This window comes from Raphanus sativus, chromosome 6, assembly GCF_000801105.2.
Source record: "Raphanus sativus cultivar WK10039 chromosome 6, ASM80110v3, whole genome shotgun sequence".
NCBI lineage: Eukaryota > Viridiplantae > Streptophyta > Magnoliopsida > Brassicales > Brassicaceae > Raphanus > Raphanus sativus.
Window position 1 is genome coordinate 42,821,768 of NC_079516.1, and position 18,650 is coordinate 42,840,417.

Sequence of the window (18,650 nt, forward strand, 5' to 3'; positions counted from 1 at the left end):
TACTGAAACCGAGTTTAAAATTGATAAACACAACACATCAATGATGTATACTCCTATTCTCGCCCAAGTGAAGAGATCCCTCATTAGTTAAACACAAGTGTCTTTTTTAGGTAGCACTATAATAGTACGAGGGATGTCTTGTAGATTACTCAAGAGATCCGCATCACCTGTCACATGATTGGATACACATGAGTCGAGAAGAAAAGCAATGCTACCAGATAATTTTTCAAACGAAGAGTTGTTAGATTTGAGAGACGTATCCGACTTTAACATATACACGACCGTCTTGGAGCAGCTTGAGCATTATTGGTGCGAGGTGGAGCAGATTTTCCATCTAGACAACAAACCGCGAGATCAGCCTTTAATTGATGGATTCTCGGAGAATTTCCTGCAGCGAACCGAGTACGCAGACTTTCCCACATCTCACGTGCGTTCTATACAGCTGAAGATTGTTGCGAGTTAGTTTTGTCCATCGTTCGTAATTTTCATGGTTCAGAAAGACTTTAGAACATGGTGATGATGATGATCTGATATTCTGATGGATGTAACTAGTATGGTGATGAGGAGGTCTAATCTTTGTTTGATGCAGAAGCTTAAGTTTCGGTGGAGGTTACCATATATACGAGATGAAACGAAAGTTTAATGGCGCTCAGATCTTTTAGTGTTTGGCTTTGATACTATGCCAAAATTTATATGAACAGTTATTGAACACTTGTTTTGGTAGTACAAGAGACTTGATCGTAAAGCTATTAGAAAAAGAAGCTTGGTCCCAAAGCTGTTGGAGAAGCTCGAGCCTAAAGTTATCCTAATCTTAACAATATCAAGTCTTTGGAATTATTTCTGCAGTTGGAACTTGAAGCCTTGAAGGCAAAGCGCATATTACTCATTTATTGATATTAGTCCTTGAGGTGGCTGAGTATTTCGTCGACCATGATTTAATTAGGTGATGATTGTTTAGTTAGTTTTTAGTTTTTGGTTTTTTGGCTTTTAGTTTTTAGATTTTGGTTTTTAATTTTGCAATAGTTTTGGTTTTTTGAAAAACTTGAATGGTGGTTTTAGATTTTTGTTTTTGTTTCCAAAATAAAATAAAGAATTAATAAAAAAAATTGAATGAAACAATTACTATTATCACTAAAAATAAATAATTATATATTAAATTTTATTTTTAAAATAAACAGCAAAAACAAAATTTTATAAGATAAAAATGACTAGCTACATTTATACCTACATTTAATTTTATATCTATAGGTAAATAGATATCTAAATAAAATTTGATGATATTTTATAAAATATGGTAAGAATGAATAAAATTTATGAAATTCCAGTTTTACAAAACAAAATATTAATATCTGAAATTTTAAATTATATTTAGTTTTGGAAAATGAATAGTTATATTTTATATTAATATAATTAAAATAATTTTCTTAAAGTGGTAAAAATGCATACAATTTATATAATTATAACATACAAAGTAATAGCTAGATTCTTAAATAAAAATTTACTTACATAGTAGTAAATGTATATACATTGGCAAATATCTTTTGGATATTAGTTTCTTGATGGCAATATTTTGATTTTTAGATATTAGTTATTTGATTATCCTGTAAATATTTGGTTCTTCTAAATTTTATTTGTTGTTTATCTAACTATTATTTTTTAAATGTGATTCACAAGTAAATTATTTTAATAATTTGAACACTACTGAATCAATGAATAAAAAATTAACTATTTATATATTATCAATAAAAATATGTAGATTGATTTATTTTGAATTGAAAAATAAATAATCATGTTAATATATTAATAAATTAATATAAAAATATTTTAATAATAATAAAAAATACAAAACCCACGTACAATGTTGGAAAACCAAGAAGATTTGATTTTGGTTTTTTTATTGAAAATAGGTAGTTATTCACAAAATCTAGTTTCTTTATATTTTAAGGAATCTATTTTCTCAAAATCTTGATCGGCAAAAAATGGTTTTTTGAAAAACAAAAATCAAAACTGTTTCAAAAACCACAAACAATCAACCTCTTAATCTTTGATATATTGTTGATAACTAGCGTTATTACTAATAGTTATCTAACAAGGTAACTACCTGTGCCTGGTGTAAAAATACAATATAAATTTCACATAAAGCATATATTACTTACTGTGATTTATTGATATTTCCATATCAATTACTATATAAAGTTTATAATGAATAATGTAGAAGCTAATGATAATTAGACGTCAAACAAACAAATAAAATGATATGAAAATACATTTTTATATATATGGACTATAGAGGGTGATGTACTGTGTAATATTTAGAACAATATAATGATTACTGTAATACGGATTTTATACATATTATGCTAATTAATATTGACTGAACATATTATCCTCCATATTAAGCAAATCACTTATTGGGTTTGGTCCATAAAAAAGAAAAGAATCACTCTTTGTATTTATGTTTGAGCTGGTGGATGATAATATTAATCATGTTAGGCTATTTATATAATGAATAACTTGTACATAGGGTTATTTAGGCCCTCAGTGGTTATTTTCCATTTTTTTACAATATTATTTAATGTTACATAAATAACTGAATTGCAATATATTGATTAACTAAATCAAGTTTTTTGTTCTGCGAAAATTTAGTAGTGCCCTATACATTTGGTATGTAGTTATGCCTATGAAATGTTACTTCGACACTACTTAAAAAAATTATTCACTAAACTAATAGTTTTTATTTCGTAGATAAACTGTTGAATGAAAATTATTCACTTTTTATCAAACCAATGAAAATTATTCACTAAACTAATAAAAATTATCCACTCTTGAATGAAAAAGAAACTAATAAAAATTTACGTTGATTTTGTAGGTAAACGGTTGTTAGGAACATATTGTTGTGTATGGGATAATTGCAAATGAGCTTGTCGGTGATATTTTATTTTAATTCTAACAATGTTTTTATTTTCAGAAACTTGAAAAGATGGTTGGTTGATTTAGGTCGGTAATATATGATCAGAGAGTTAGATCTTATGATTGACCACATTACATAGGTTGATTTTTGTAATTAAGGAAATATCTTTCATAAATATAAGTTAACGTGTATAATATTTTAGGGAAAACCAATGACATTTTTTTTGTAATTAGTCTAGGAATGGAAGATTCATAGTTATAGATTGTAAGAGAACCTATTACGATGACACCTCAGTAAAATAAAAGTTCTATAAATACAGTAAAACTTCTATAAATTAATAATATTGGAACTACACCAAAATTATTTTTTTATTAATTTATAGAGATTATTAATTTATCGAGATACTAATTGAACCAAAAACTCAATTTTGGACTATGAAATTATATTAATTTATAGAGATATTAATTTATAGATTATTAATTTAAAGAGGTTATACTGTACTATATTATATACAATAACGGTTAATTTTTAAAAATACTCTTCTTTTAATAATAAATGGATTAGAAATATTTTACAAAAATATATGACTGAGTATATTTCCAGGTCAACTCTTTATATGTCAACAAATTATCCTGTATTAAAAACTGATTTTTTGTTGAAAAATGTATGATTTGATTCTAAAAAGGTACAATATATTGGAGAAATTAAAAAAGAAAGTCAAGCGTTTTATTTGCTTTCATCTTAAGGGATATATTTGCAGAAAGATATTATGTAGAAGAAGAAATAAAGACGGAACGCTACAATTACTTTGCTAACTGGAAGATTTCATTCAAGACCAAATTAGACACCGAATCTTGTCCGAGACCATCTATCTCTTTATAAAAAAGAAACCCATCGAGCACCAGACATAACAATTAACAGGGAAGAAAATGGCGTCTTCGATTCCCATTTTGCCCTTAGCATTTCTCTTATTTGCAACATTCTACCACCTTGGTGAGGCCAGCAAATTCATTGTGGGAGGATCATCTCCCGGATGGAGGGTTCCAGATCAAACCAACAACAATCTCAAACATTGGGCTGAGTCCCGTAGATTCCGAGTCGGAGACATTCTCGGTACAGATCTCATTCTTTGTTCAAGTTTTATTTATCTTACGTAACGAAGTTGGTCTTGGATTATTGGTCGATTATTAACTCCAAAACATTATGATTTCTTACATACAAATTATTTCATCTTATATATTTTTGATCTTTTTGGGGGTGCACACTATAATTTCATGATATTATGGGAGATTTAATATATTGATTTCTTGTTTCTTACTCTTGTTAAAATATTGATCACATACATATAAACACACATATATATATATATATATATCATGTTCTGAATTTGTATCAGTTTTAAAAAAAAAGAATTTGTATCAGTTTTCTTCTCTATGGCAGAAAAGTAAAATGTATAACTAAATAGTCGAGACCAACTTTTTTTTTCCTCAGTCTCCATCTATCGTTTAGATATATACGGAACAACCGATTTGGTTTACATAGATTTCATTGAGTTTTTATGTCTGTCGGAAGAAAACATATTAATTATTCGTCAAAAAAAAAAAACATATTAATTAACCATGAATACAAATACAAGTTTGTAGTAACATTATATTTGCATGTGACAGTGTTTCAGTACGATAACAAGACCGATTCGGTGTTAGAAGTGACGAAAGAAAACTACGATAAATGCATCATAGAAAAGCCAATGAATGAATACAGAGCGGAACCCACCATGGTGACACTTAATGTCTCAGGTCCACACTACTTCATCAGTGGAGCTCCCGGTAATTGCCTTAAAGATGAGAAGCTGATCGTTGCGGTTCAGTCAACTGCACACCCTCCCGTCCCCGTGCCCGAGCATAAGCCAGTACCCGGCGCTGCTCCACCAACTCCTTCAAAATCACCTAGTTCCTGGACAGCTCCCGCACCAGCTCCGAGTACTGCCGTTGGGTTGGTTGCAGGAAGTGGCATCTTCTGGGCCATTGTTGCTATCATTGGGCTCGCTTGGGCTTAACGATCTCTTTAAAAATGGTTATTCTTGAAGTTGAAACTATTGTTATGCAACCAAATCTATGTTTTAGAGAATAATGTCTGAGTTTATGTCATCTTTGACATCTTCTAATATTTATTTTGCAATATTTCTTGTTCTTGTCAACAATTTCTTTTTATACACAGTTACAGTGTATCAGTTATTTTCTTAGCAATGTTTAATCATTTTGGTACCTAAAACTATCTTCGTTTTGAAAAAAATAAACTATCCTCGTAAATACCACTACCAGCCACATTACTAGTATCACTTTAGATTTTGATTTGTTGTCCCACGTTTGGTATAAACTAATGGATTTACTGGAATCTATAATGTTAACGACATAACCAGACGTCTAGAACCCGCCTTCACCACAAGCGTCAAGCATGGACTTGGGTAGTTCTATACCATCCGTTATGCCAATCAAGGTTTAAGTAGAGGCTCCAGTGTTTGATTGTCGATTTGTTTTCGCTCGTACGTAGTTCAGGTGAGTTCTGATTGGCGAGACTTCGTCCTGTTTAAATCTGTTGAGAATTTGGAGATTTTTTTGGTTTTCTATCTATGTAAAAATTGGACATCTATCAGTGCGTCAATGCTTTTTCTCTTTTTTTCTGATACTTTGTTTTGTTCTCTATACTAATAATTTAGTGACAGATCTTACATATTAAAGAAAATTTATTTATTTATATTCTTACATGATAACAATTTCGAATTTAAATTTAGTTCTAACTTTTTGTTTTTAATTAAAACCAGGAACATAGAAAAAAACAAATCATAAATAGGACAATTTTCAAATTATTAATCAAAACTATTGGGGGAATTTTCAAAAATACCACTTTCAATGTACCATTATTCATCTTTACCACCACTAAAGACACATTTTCAATAATACCTTATTTATTAAAATGGTAAAGACTCTTATATCTTTGTTTTTATATGTTTTTCAAAATTCTAATCCCAAATTCTAATTCATAAACCTCCAATTCTAAACCCTAAACCCAAAATCTTCAACTCTAAACCCTAAACCCTAAACTATATACCCTAAATTCAATATCCTAAACCCTAAACCCTAAAGTCTAAACTATAAACCCTAAATCCTTAACTCTAAACCCTAAATCTTAAACTCTAAACCCTAAACTATATACCTTAAACCCTAAAACATCAAATCTAAACCCTAAATCCTAAACCTTTAAATCTAGACCCTTCATTAAAAGTAGTGGTAAAAGTGGTTAGTGTAAACATGAAAAGTGGTACTATAAAAATGGTATTTTTGGCAATTTCTCAAACTATTGATAGTTCTGATTATTTATTAAAAATGTATAGGTATAGGAGATGAGAAGAGAGCAAGAGGAAGCGGGTGGGACCCGACCCGGACAGCAAAGAAGAAGAAAGTCAATATTTTGACAGACAGACAGAAGACACCCTTCACTTTCTGTTTCTGCTTCCGTTTCTACTTCTTCAGATTCGTCTGTAAGTTTTTCTTCTTTTTTCTTCGTCCTGATCTCACTGACTTATTATACCGTGGAAAGGCAAAGCTGATTCAAGTTTGCAATTGCTCAAACGTTGGATTCGATTCTGTTTTTAGAAATTTTATAAATCAATTTGGTTTCTGTTTTGCTTTTCATTTCTGGCTTTCGTAACTTCTTTAACATTTATAAACTATAGTTTTCGTCTTTGATGTCAAAGAACAGATTAGGCAATTCATGAGCTGAAGAGTATGTTTGATTGTGGCACCAATGGACTCAAAATCTCAATTAATCAGTGGCCATCGCGAGAAGTTTGTCAGGTATATATATATACATACTTCTTCTTATTTGACGAATCTATACATTTTCTTCAATATTCTTTGTCTTTGTAACAGGTTGGATAGTAGGAGTCCTGAACAAGGTCTAAACAGATGCACATTAAACATAAAAAGACCAAAACGTTTCACTCAAGCAACCAAAACATCGTCCGGTTCTTTCAAGAAAGGCTTCAGAAAAGGATCCGAAGGGCTATGGTCCATAGGCAGATCAATAGGACTCGGTGTTTCCCGCGCCGTCTTCCCCGAAGATCTCAAAGTTTCAGAGAAGAAGATATTCGATCCGCAGGACAAGTTCATCCTCCTCTGCAACAAGCTCTTCGTAGCTTCTTGTATCCTCGCTGTGTCCGTGGACCCGCTCTTCCTGTTTCTTCCGTTTATCAACGATAAAGCCAAATGCGTCGGTATAGACCGGAAGCTAGCGATCGTGACGACCACGCTGAGGACGGTCATAGATTCTTTCTATCTCTTTCACATGGCTTTGAGGTTCAGAACAGCTTACGTTGCTCCTTCGTCGCGTGTTTTTGGTCGTGGAGAGCTTGTGATAGACCCTGCGCAGATAGCTAAACGGTATCTTCAACAGTACTTCATCATTGATTTGCTCTCTGTGCTTCCCCTTCCACAGGTATATAACAACATAACATAACCCTAAATCTTTTTTTTTCCTTGAATAACCCGGTGTATCCTAGCACCCACCTCGGTGGGTGCAGACCAGTGGTAAGTGTCCGTATCAGCCTACATTATCGGCCGGAGTACGCCTCGGTCAGTTACTTAGTTTATACATCTTTTCAGATTATAGTATGGAGATTCCTCTACACTTCTAGAGGTGCGAACGTTCTGGCTACAAAGCAAGCACTTAGATACATCGTGTTAGTCCAGTACATTCCGCGGTTTCTTCGTATGTATCCTTTAAGTTCAGAGCTGAAGAGAACCGCAGGAGTATTTGCTGAAACTGCTTGGGCTGGTGCTGCTTACTACTTGCTTCTTTACATGCTTGCAAGTCATGTAAGTGAAACCGTTTTTCTTTTGTTTTGTTACTCTTTTTTTTCATAAAAGAGTTTTTTTTTTTTGCTTAGATTGTTGGGGCGTTGTGGTATTTGCTTGCCTTGGAACGAAATAACGATTGCTGGAGTAAAGCTTGCAAAGACAACGGTAACTGTACTAGAAACTTTTTGTTTTGTGGTAACCAAAACATGAAAGGTTATGATGCTTGGGACACTGTTAAAGATCCGTTTCTTCAGCTGCGTTGTCCTGTCAATGTCACTGATGGTGATGAGCCTCCCTTTGATTTTGGGATCTACTTGAGAGCTCTCTCCTCCGGCATTGTCTCTTCTAAAAAATTTGTCTCAAAGTACTTCTTCTGCTTGTGGTGGGGACTACAAAATCTTAGGTAATGACGAAAACAAACCCATCAGCTTTAGTCAGGGCCGGATCTTGGCATAGCCGAATGAAACATTGGTCTTGGCCATTATACACATATATAAATATATATATATATATATAGGTTCCAGACTAACGATTTTTTTAATTTAATTAAAGTTCTTACTAAATATTTATAGCCTCCAAATTCTCACATCCGGCCTTTGAATTAGTTTTATTTGTTCTTTATTAACCTAAGAGTCTTGTGAAATTATAGTACGCTTGGTCAAGGGCTTGAAACAAGCACATACCCTGGAGAGGTTATATTCTCTATAGTACTTGCTATTGCTGGACTTCTACTCTTTGCCCTCCTCATTGGAAACATGCAGGTAATTAAAAACACAATAACAGCTTTTTTTTTTCTGTATTATGATGAAGAGAAAACATGTAATGGATCTGTGACAAATATTGTGGGACAGACTTATCTTCAATCGCTTACTATCCGGTTAGAAGAAATGCGAGTCAAGAGACGTGACTCGGAACAGTGGATGCATCACCGAATGCTTCCACCTGAACTAAGGGAACGTGTCAGAAGATATGACCAGTACAAGTGGTTGGAGACGCGTGGAGTTGATGAAGAGAATCTCGTTTCCAACCTCCCAAAGGATCTTAGGAGAGACATCAAACGTCATCTCTGTCTCGCCTTAGTCCGAAGAGTATGTTTCTGTCTTAAAAACTTCACTTCCATCTTCTTGAATTCTCATTTTCTTTTTTTTTATGTTAAAAAAAAAAGGTTCCGTTGTTTGAGAACATGGACGAGAGACTGCTAGATGCAATCTGCGAGCGTCTCAAGCCGTGTCTCTACACCGAGAAGTCTTTCTTGGTCCGTGAGGGAGACCCTGTGAACGAGATGCTCTTCATAATCCGCGGTCGGCTCGAGAGTGTGACAACAGATGGTGGAAGGAGCGGGTTCTACAACCGCAGCTTACTTAAAGAAGGAGACTTCTGCGGCGACGAGCTTCTGACGTGGGCCCTAGATCCCAAATCAGGCTCTAACCTACCGTCCTCGACAAGAACCGTCAAGGCCTTAACCGAAGTAGAAGCTTTCGCTTTGATAGCTGATGAGCTCAAGTTCGTGGCGAGTCAGTTCAGGAGACTGCACAGCAGACAAGTGCAACACACTTTCAGATTCTACTCGCAGCAGTGGAGGACTTGGGCCGCTTGCTTCATGCAGGCTGCGTGGAGAAGGTACACGAAGAGGAAGAAACTTGAGCAGCTTAGAAAAGAAGAGGAGGAGCTAGAGGAAGAGTCTTCTGCTGCGAGGCTTATTGCTACGGGAGGCAGTCATTATAGCATCAGAGCGACGTTTTTGGCTTCGAGGTTTGCAGCTAATGCGCTTCGTAGCGTTCGCAAGAACCGGACTGCCAAGTTGTTGGCTTTGTCACAACCAACTAAAGAGTTGTTGAAAGTTCAGAAACCTCCTGAACCAGACTTCTCTGCTGATTGCTAAAGGTCTCTGACAATTACATTGATTCTGTTTTTTTTTCTTTTTCTTTTTTTTTTTCCACTTGTACACTATCACAAGAAGTTAAGAAGAACCTGTTTTGGTTCTCAAAAGATACTTAGTTTTGGTGTTTATAAATTCTAGTTAATAAACAAAATATTGTAATGTAAAAAAACGATTATTCTGAATATTCATTCATTTGACAGAAATTGTTTTTTCAAGTTATTTTTAAGACTTTAAAGTTGATCGGTTCTTCCTTTCAGAAAGTTTTTGCAGAGAGTCTGCCACTGTTTCCTATCTGGTTCAGCGTCTTCCATCGTTGCTTTGGCCTTATCCGCAAGATCTTGCTGCAACAAAGGAATAAAACATTCAACTTGCAACATCAAAGACAATAAGGATACAGAAGCAACACAAACCTCCATCAACTTGAGACTGACGACACGATCGATGATCTCGAAGAGAATCTCTTTGTTGTACTCAGGATGGCCTTGGATGGAGAGGAAGTGATCTCCAAAGGAGGCCATCTCGACGTTGTATTTGTCTGAGTAAGCAAGCAATGTAGCTGACTCGGGGAGTTCCAAAACTTCGTCTTGGTGACATTTTATGATGGCTAGTGAATTGGGAGTCTTGTCTCCGAAGTAACCGCCTGGTTTCACCGAGTCTGTAGCTATTGTTATGCTTCTTAGTCCCATGTCTGCACCTCTTCTCGCTCTTCCGATTTTTCCTCCTTTGATTCTACTTAGTATCTGGTTTCATCAAAAAAAAAAAAAGATAATGAATGGATCATTCATTATCTATATGATCAACCTTTTGAGTACACGTTCCAACACTAAACCAGGGGTGTACATTTCAAGATTGTGATGGCAATCCACTCAATAATAAAGATTATAATGTATTAAGTATCCAAAGAAGATTTTAATAATACCAAGAGTATAAAGTTTCAATTGGGGACCCTATTTATAGAAAAATATGATTTCCCTCAAGATTTATATATTTATTATAAAATTATAATATGTGGATATATTTTCTCATAAAAAAAGAAATTTTTTTTTATTATTAAATAATTTTTATTTTATTTTAACAATATTTATCATTTTAAAATATTTTAATATTATAGTATTAATTTAAAACACACATTTATCTGACACTGGTGACCCTTTTTGAAGACTTTTTTTAAATCTGAACTGTTGTTTATTTGATGATATCCAGACTCTCAGCATATAACAGCTGAATAATGTTTAGACAAAAGCAAAATAAGAAATGAAACAAGCTTTGATTCAGGCACCAAGAGAGGAACCGGAGTTCTTCTTGCACTCAGACAACATGTCCATGTAGAACTCAGACAACATGTCCATTTTATTCATTTTTGTTCGTAATTATTTGTTCCTTTGAAGGTTCTCATATGACGTTCCTTAGAAGTGAAATAAAATGGCATCGACTCTATTTTAGAACCTCAATTTCATTATAATCTACGTCAAGCTCAAGAAAAGTAACACATGGTTAAAAAAATACAAGTTTCATTGAACATTTTTTTTCAAAATGCAAACGCAGAATGAAACGCGAACATGTGACATCGATTAATCTCTTAATTACATTATATTGTTACAAACAATTCGTTTTAATCTGATATGATTAAAAGTAAATGGGGTTTATGGGTTTGTTTTCAAAGCCCTAATTACGTACAATCCAACGGACGTTACGGATCAAATCAAATCAGAAATATTCAATCTAAAAAAAACAGAAAAGGAGAAAAGATAGGATGATAGAACCTGATGGCCAAAGCAGATACCTAGAACCTTCTTCTTCATGTCGTCGAGTTTTTGACAAAGCGTACAAAGCTTAATGATCCAATCATCATCTCCGAAAGCGTCATGGAGACTACCGCTGATAATGAAACCATCGTACTTGTCCAGATCTTTCTCCTCCGGAAACTCGCCGTCGATCACCCTAAAGAGATCCCAATGCTCTCCTTCCTCGCCAAATGTCGACACGAACACGTTGAAGTAACCTCCATACGTCTTCTTCACCAATGTTGAATCGCACGTTGCTAGAAACAGGGCGAATCTCTTTTGCTCAACCATTTTATGTTTCTTTTTTGGTTATTTCGAGAGATACGATGATAGATTAGCAAAAACGGCTGTGTGGTGGTTTTATAGGAGCTAGGGTAAATAGACGCCAGCTATGAGATTTTGTTGCCTTTAGTTTCTGATTCTGCAGTAACAAAGTGATATTCTTGTTTTATATGTTACGACAGTAATTAATTTTCATTTTTCTAATCAAGTTGTTAATTTTAATTAACAAACAAACATACATACATTTTTTGGGGGAAAAAAATCTTTTTAGACCCCAACTATTAGTGTCATGCCTTTTCAGACCCCATCAAAAAATAGGTTCTAAAACAAACCCAATCTAAAAAGTAATTTAAATTTCAGATTTGAACTTTTAATCGTTGCACTAAAACATATCTTGACTAACCCGGCATTAGTCAATTGTTAATTTAGTGGAGTTATACCTCAAAATGACAGTCATTTTGTATACATTAAAACATCGTTTTAAGTAAAATCATATTCCATTTGTTACGACAAGGAATCAAACTCATTACACGAGACTTCATTTTACAGAGGATGAAACCACTTCACCATAGCATTGTTAGAACATAAACTTTAAAATATATTTCCTCCATTTCATATTAAGTGTCATTTTAAATTTTGTTTCGTTATAAATGTCGTTTTACATTTCCAATGCATATTTTAAATGAAATTTTCAATAAATGAAATTTCCAATTTATACTTGTATCTTTAATATATTAATAAAACCAAACAAAAATTTATATTATATAGGGGTATACAGAAAATTTGACAATTTTTTTTTAATTCGTATGAAAAACCTTAAATATCACTTAAACAGATGAAGTAAAAGATATAACCACTATGACAGATAATCTTTTTTTCCGAGAATGACAATAAGATCGGAGGTGGATACATGGACGATTTGTCTTTTTACTCTTTAATGAAACTTATTCTTGACTATTTTATGATATTTTTTTTTTTGCTATTTGAGAGTATTTCGCTATCTATTTTTTAGCTATTTGAGACTATTTCTCTATCTGTAAAACTGAGATTGTATAAATATACGATTAGGCAAAGATCTTGATACAATCTCTCAAGTGAAGACCAAAGAGAAGCTGCTGTTGTGCAGTGTTTGAGCTTTATTTGATTCTTATTACTTACATTACAACAAATATCATACATTACAAAATACAATTATCGAGTGGATACAGGGAGATCGAATAATAAAACCAAGGGGGTAATATAATATTTTGATAGCCACATGGGACTTCAGATTTGTGAGTTAAACCAAAAAGGAGGCTTGACCTTTGAGGAAGTTTTTGCAAATCTTCTGCCAAAACTTCCTGTCTGCTTCATTATTCTCCAGTGTTGCCTTTGACGTTGCCACAAAGTCTTCCTATAAATTTATAACAATTAAGTAAAATTAGTAGCAACGCACACACACAACAAAAATAATAGAGCGGATATTTTTTATTCGATCGATGTTAATATAGTTTATTAAATTTGTTTTCTAAGACCAATTCTTATTTTTTTCTACAAAATAAAGAGATGGATTTTTTATTTATTAAATCATATTGCAAAAATACATGTCTTAAGATTATTATGCTCAAATAGAAACCCAAATTGGTTATGGATACAATAGAATTCATCTTCTCTATCAAAAGAGAAGTGCACTTTGAAACTAACCTTTGTTTCATATGTGATATTTCAAAATATGCCATTGAAATTTGTAAGTTTGGTATCATTTCACTAAGATTAATTTTGTATTATATGTTAGACCAGAAAAATATGGAATAGAAATAACTAGAAATTAAAATTCGGTTATTAAGATCTCCCAAATCTTGATTCAAAATAATGTATTTAATAATATGTATAAAAAATTTCAAATTGCCACGTAACAATAGTCATACAAGTCACTGCTAATATCTTTTCATGAACTTTTAAACTATAAGACTATATTAAATTAATATGTATCTATTTTGTCACTAACATTAATTAAAGAATATGAAAAACTTGATTTATGTTGATATTCTATTTACTAAAGAATATGACAATATCTATTATATGTTAATATTCATAAACTCTGTAATATTTTATACAAAAAATAAAATTATTAATGTATGTTAAATATTTATATCTACACCTATACATTATTTATTTGTTTGTTGTACAACTCACAACAATATAATATCTAGAAATAATTATATACAAAATATAATAATATAATATATTAATGAAAAAAATAATTTAAAATATTAATTTAATGTTTATTTTTAATTATAACAAATTCTGCTCAGAAAATACAAAAATATATACAAAATTAATTTTTATATAAAATTTACTAAAATAATATGCTTAATTATTTGAATAGAAAGATAAATGTATTTACTTATAAATCTCGCAATACACTAAAATGATAGATGTTAAAATATATTTTTTAAACACAATATGAAAATATAAATTATCTTAAGAAAAAATATTGTATGCAAACTGTTGAATTTTTTAAAAAATATAAGTTTTGAAAGAGATTCTCTAATTGTTTATTTTAGATTATTAATTTTTTTATCGAACTCAGAAATATATTATATGTAATAACAATTAATAACAAATTAAAATGTGTGAAACAATACATTATATACTAATAATGTTGAATAAGAAATCTAAACAATAAGATTATATAGTTACACAGTGTATATAATTTAAATTTAAAGCATATATTTAAAACGTTTTTGATAATATCAAAATTACATATTTTTATAAAATGAAAATAATATCTGCAATACATGTGCAGTAGTTCTTGTTAAACAGCTATACAATTAATACATTATCAAAATCTTTAAAGTTAAATTTACTATAATGATAATCCAAAAATAATATATAGGAAGTAAAAGATCAGCTAGAAGTTACAAGTCAAAGTGGCCAGTGGCCACTATATTAAACCTAATCCAAACGAGTTAATATTATTCCTTTCAGTTTATTCAACAAGGATTTGCATCCAACTTAGTTATATTAGCGCAGGTACCATATCATAATACGAGTTCACGTTTTAGAATATATGTGTGAGAGTTGTAAACGATAAAAACAAAATAATATGTAATGTATCTATAATAAACAATTTAGTTAAGAAAAGAGAGAAGAACAAACCGTAATATGGCCTCCAGCTAGAACACGATCGAGGATATCGATCAAAATGTCACGGTTATACTCAGGATGTCCTTGAATACAGAGGAAGTTATCTTCGATTGAATACATTTCTACCTCGTACATGCTTGAATATGCAAGTAGTTTTGCACTTTCAGGCAGCTCCAAAACCTCGTCCTGATGGGATTTTATGATCCTCAGACTCGTCGGAACTTCCTCACCGAAGTAGTTTTCGGGAGCCACTGCGTCCTTCAGGATGGTTATGTTCCCGAGGCAAAGCTCCGGTCCTTTCCTTGCTCTCCCTACCTTCCCTCCCTTCACTCTAGCTATTATCTGTATAAAATTGGATCATTAATTATTTTAGTTACGTAAATAATATTACTAAAATTTTACGAAACGTGAAGGTCCATGTCAAAATTTTCAAGGTCAATGTCAAATTGTCAACCACATGATCGAATCAAGAACCATTCAACAAAGATGCAGCTATCTAATTTTTTTTACTCAGTCACTATATATATGCGATAAATAAACTAATTTATATTTTAGTCATATAACAGAACAATTTATTGTGATTTTACCATACGTCACTTTTGCAAGTAAATAGTTAAATTTTGTTATCTAGGCATATACTCTATTAACAAAAGTTATAAATTATGAGGAAATTCAATTTACCTGGTGGCCAAAGCATACACCTAAAACTTTCTTCTTCATCTCATCGAGTTTCTTGATAATATCACAAAGCTTCAAGATCCAGTCAGTGTCCCGAAACGCATCATGAGAGCTTCCACTGATGACGAACCCATCGTACTTCTCGAGATCCTTCTCGTCGGGAAACTCGCCGTCCACGACTCTGTAGGAATCCCATTGCTCTCCTTCATCGCCAAGCAAAGAAACAAACACGTTATGGTATCCTCCGTACGTTTTCTTGACAAACTCCGAATCAGGCACCCCCAGAAACAATAAGTACTTCTTCTGTTCAACCATTTGATCCATAAATTAAGAGATATAGAGCTTGAAAGAGAGAGAGAGAGATGAAGAGTTTAATTAAGAGAAAGAATGGAGAAGAGAGAAATGAAGCGTGGATATATTTATAATGGCTATGGGGTTCACCATTCACGTCAACTCCTTCGAACACATCTTGTCTAATTGTTTATGTTTTTAGGTTTATTTTGTTTATTTCGTCTCAATTTGACAAAAAGGTATCAGAAAATAGAATATTGATTATTGGTTTAACCAAAAAGTGGCTGTTAACCGATGTTGACCCCAAGCGTCATGTGTTCCAAATTGTTTAAGCATGACCTCATACGCGGTTCATAATTCCGTCTGGGAAAACTTCCATAAATTTGAAAATTCCATCAAAGGCAAAAAAAAAAAGATTTGTAATATAGAACAAAAAAGGTTGTCCTAATAAATGTGTAGAAATTATGAATATTTGAAAAAAAAAAATATGAATATATAATTATTGACAAAAAAGTTATGAATACATAATTCATATATAATGAGTGGAGTGATTCAAACAAACAACATTCAAATAACATCTATTACCCTAAAATCAATTTGTCTTGACATACTTATAACATATTTGCATAGAACTAGGGTCCGGATCCTATTCCATGTTCTTAAATGTTTAAGCGTGACTGCGTGAGTACTATACGCGGTACATAATTCCGTCTGGGAAAACTTCGGGCAAAGAATAAAAGATTTGTCATATATCTGCAGGCGCCCAAACTGGGTACAGGCCGCAGCTCTTAAGTAAATATCTGCGTACAGTGCTATAGGCTCCCTTTGCCAATCCCCACATACACTATATTCATTTAGGACATCTTCAATCCAAACCTATTTTTTACTCTTTAATTTCCACAAAAATAAGTAACTCTATTATAAAATAAATTTTGTTTCACTGATTTATTCTATAATAAAGTTAATCTATTATAGAATAGAAAAATGAAATCTCTCTATTTTCAACTCTATAATAGAGTAACTCTATTATATAGTAAACCATTGAGGCAAAACTTATTCTATAATAGAATTACTCTAATTTTATGAAAATTATAGAGTAAAAAATAGGTTTGGGTTAGAGATGGTGATTCGGAATGAACTCATCACATATAACATCACCAAGTTCATTCTTATCACATATATCATGATTTCATTTATTCTCAGCATACAAAAGTTTACCATTTAACAATCTATCATAGATATTTTCCATCATATCAATACAAATCAATAACTAGATCCAACAGTTAGTCATATCAACACCATCCACACAATTCGTAGATAACATTAGTGAAATACTAAGTGTTCAATTGGTGTAGTTTTGATATATTTTCTTAGAAAACATTAACGAAAACATTAATATTCATTCTATGTTTTGATATATTTTCTTGTAATTTTTATTATTTAAACATATAATTTATTTTATTTAAATTGTTTTATCATTCAAAACTATAATAATTGTTTGATTTGCTTTGCATGATCTATTTGATCTGCATCTCTCATTTATGATCTGTTTAATTTGCGTTTGCTTCGCTTAATATGCATGATATGCTTGATCCGTATGATATCTTGATCTGCACCGTTTGAACTGTTTTTCCCATTCGGAACCTAACACCTAAGAATATTACAAAAAAGTGTGAAAACTTCAAAAGTGAGGATTTTGTCTTACTCAATGACATAGATTCAATTTAGAGAAAAAGAAGACCACAACCACATATCTACACTCACACTCAACAAAATATGGAAAACAGGATTAGGGATTACTAATCGACTGCTTCATCTCCGTTTTTTATCCCAAGGAAAATTAAATTTAGTTTATGTAATCATTTTGTTTAAAGATTTGTTCATAACCGACCCCATTATATTTTGGATGTTTTTTATTTTTGAACAGCTAACCATTTTCCATCTCTAAATTTTTTTTTTTCACTTCTAAATATTACATTGGTCAACATATTTATTTAATTCTGTATAAACACTTCAACAAACTTATGGGGTTACATGATAGACAAATGTTTTATTTGGTTAACTTACACTCTGGCAGCCTCCTTTTTGTCTATTTGCGTATTTTAAATTGTGAGAAGCAATAGTTAATAGTTAGTTAAATGGCGAGTTGATACTAATAATATAGTATAGAGCAGCCACGGCTTTGAATACAAATATGTTACCCATAAATACACGTGGTCATAGATTTTTCAGTCGTCCGAGAAAGGACTCAATTCAGCATTTTAGGTTTCCAATCCCATTGAAGTTGGTCATTTCAACTTTGACAGATAAAATAAATAGTTTACAAGCGCAATATTTTGATTGGAATTCCTTATTTACATACTTCACCGATATGATTGTTTGACTCATGAATAAAATCCGTGATAACACAAGTTGGATTTAAATTTAATTTTGAAACAAAAAATCCATATTTTAGCTGTCAAAAACATTAAATTACACTATACTAGGTAGATCCGCGCCTTACATTTTTTTGTGGATAGTTTGTATATATATATTAAAATTTTCATTATTTGTAATACTAATAAATTTTGGTCAAATGAATAATTCTTTGGTCAAAAGGATAATTGGTATTTTACTTATTTGCATGGTTTTGGTCATTCACTCTCGAACATTTTGATCATTTAGGATAGCATTTAGACTTGTCTAGATTGCATTGCAGTACTTACATATGTCTTTATCAGGTGATGAAGATATCAAATAAAAAAGTATGTTATTTAAATTTAAAAATAGATGTGTATATATTTTAAAATTGTAATTTTAGAGATATTTTTATCTATTTCTTTTGGATAAAATATATT

General features: G+C 31.9%; 4 protein-coding genes across 7 annotated transcripts; 2 read left to right on the forward strand and 2 right to left on the reverse strand.

Moving 5' to 3' along the window:
- The first annotated feature begins 3,673 nt into the window (after window positions 1–3,673).
- Window positions 3,674–5,091, forward strand: LOC108810626 (early nodulin-like protein 11). The gene is made up of 2 exons (XM_018582729.2): window positions 3,674–4,024; window positions 4,579–5,091. The coding sequence occupies exons 1-2, from the start codon at window positions 3,841–3,843 to the stop codon at window positions 4,965–4,967; spliced, it is 573 nt and encodes a 190-aa protein (XP_018438231.1). The 5' UTR covers window positions 3,674–3,840; the 3' UTR covers window positions 4,968–5,091.
- Window positions 5,092–6,306: 1,215 nt separating this feature from the next.
- Window positions 6,307–9,848, forward strand: LOC108813610 (probable cyclic nucleotide-gated ion channel 6). Of its 4 annotated transcripts, none has more exons than XM_018586210.2 (8): window positions 6,307–6,449; window positions 6,671–6,765; window positions 6,841–7,405; window positions 7,573–7,785; window positions 7,857–8,170; window positions 8,417–8,528; window positions 8,619–8,855; window positions 8,933–9,848. In XM_018586210.2, exons 2-8 carry the CDS (start codon window positions 6,716–6,718, stop codon window positions 9,647–9,649), a joined length of 2,208 nt encoding a protein of 735 aa, XP_018441712.2. In that variant the 5' UTR covers window positions 6,307–6,449; window positions 6,671–6,715; the 3' UTR covers window positions 9,650–9,848. The 4 variants fall into 4 exon arrangements, with proteins under 4 accessions (XP_018441712.2, XP_056845373.1, XP_018441713.2 ...); XM_056989393.1 differs by having other exon boundaries at window positions 6,389–6,449; window positions 6,676–6,765; XM_018586211.2 differs by having other exon boundaries at window positions 6,391–6,449; window positions 6,666–6,765.
- On the reverse strand, window positions 9,809–11,837 carry LOC108813611 (gamma-glutamyl peptidase 5). The gene is made up of 3 exons (XM_018586213.2): window positions 11,413–11,837; window positions 10,060–10,389; window positions 9,809–9,990 (listed from the first exon to the last, which is right to left on the reverse strand). Exons 1-3 carry the CDS (start codon window positions 11,722–11,724, stop codon window positions 9,880–9,882), a joined length of 753 nt encoding a protein of 250 aa, XP_018441715.2. The 5' UTR covers window positions 11,725–11,837; the 3' UTR covers window positions 9,809–9,879.
- A 1,019-nt stretch (window positions 11,838–12,856) lies between these two features.
- Window positions 12,857–15,898, reverse strand: LOC108809618 (gamma-glutamyl peptidase 4). The gene is made up of 3 exons (XM_018581761.2): window positions 15,526–15,898; window positions 14,857–15,186; window positions 12,857–13,108 (listed from the first exon to the last, which is right to left on the reverse strand). Exons 1-3 carry the CDS (start codon window positions 15,844–15,846, stop codon window positions 12,995–12,997), a joined length of 765 nt encoding a protein of 254 aa, XP_018437263.2. The 5' UTR covers window positions 15,847–15,898; the 3' UTR covers window positions 12,857–12,994.
- Window positions 15,899–18,650: the final 2,752 nt, after the last annotated feature.

Coding starts and splice junctions, on each gene's coding strand:
- LOC108809618 (XM_018581761.2), bottom strand. CDS start 15,846: ATGGATCAAATGGTTGAACAGAAGAAGTACTTATTGTTTCTGGGGGTG. Junction 15,187..15,525: donor GTGTATGCTTTGGCCACCAG/GTAAATTGAATT, acceptor AATTTTATACAG/ATAATAGCTAGAGTGAAGGG. Junction 13,109..14,856: donor TAGCTGGAGGCCATATTACG/GTTTGTTCTTCT, acceptor ATAAATTTATAG/GAAGACTTTGTGGCAACGTC.
- LOC108810626 (XM_018582729.2), top strand. CDS start 3,841: ATGGCGTCTTCGATTCCCATTTTGCCCTTAGCATTTCTCTTATTTGCA. Junction 4,025..4,578: donor CCGAGTCGGAGACATTCTCG/GTACAGATCTCA, acceptor TGCATGTGACAG/TGTTTCAGTACGATAACAAG.
- LOC108813611 (XM_018586213.2), bottom strand. CDS start 11,724: ATGGTTGAGCAAAAGAGATTCGCCCTGTTTCTAGCAACGTGCGATTCA. Junction 10,390..11,412: donor GTATCTGCTTTGGCCATCAG/GTTCTATCATCC, acceptor TGATGAAACCAG/ATACTAAGTAGAATCAAAGG. Junction 9,991..10,059: donor TCAGTCTCAAGTTGATGGAG/GTTTGTGTTGCT, acceptor CCTTTGTTGCAG/CAAGATCTTGCGGATAAGGC.
- LOC108813610 (XM_018586210.2), top strand. CDS start 6,716: ATGGACTCAAAATCTCAATTAATCAGTGGCCATCGCGAGAAGTTTGTC. Junction 7,406..7,572: donor CTGTGCTTCCCCTTCCACAG/GTATATAACAAC, acceptor ACATCTTTTCAG/ATTATAGTATGGAGATTCCT. Junction 7,786..7,856: donor TTTACATGCTTGCAAGTCAT/GTAAGTGAAACC, acceptor TTTTTTGCTTAG/ATTGTTGGGGCGTTGTGGTA.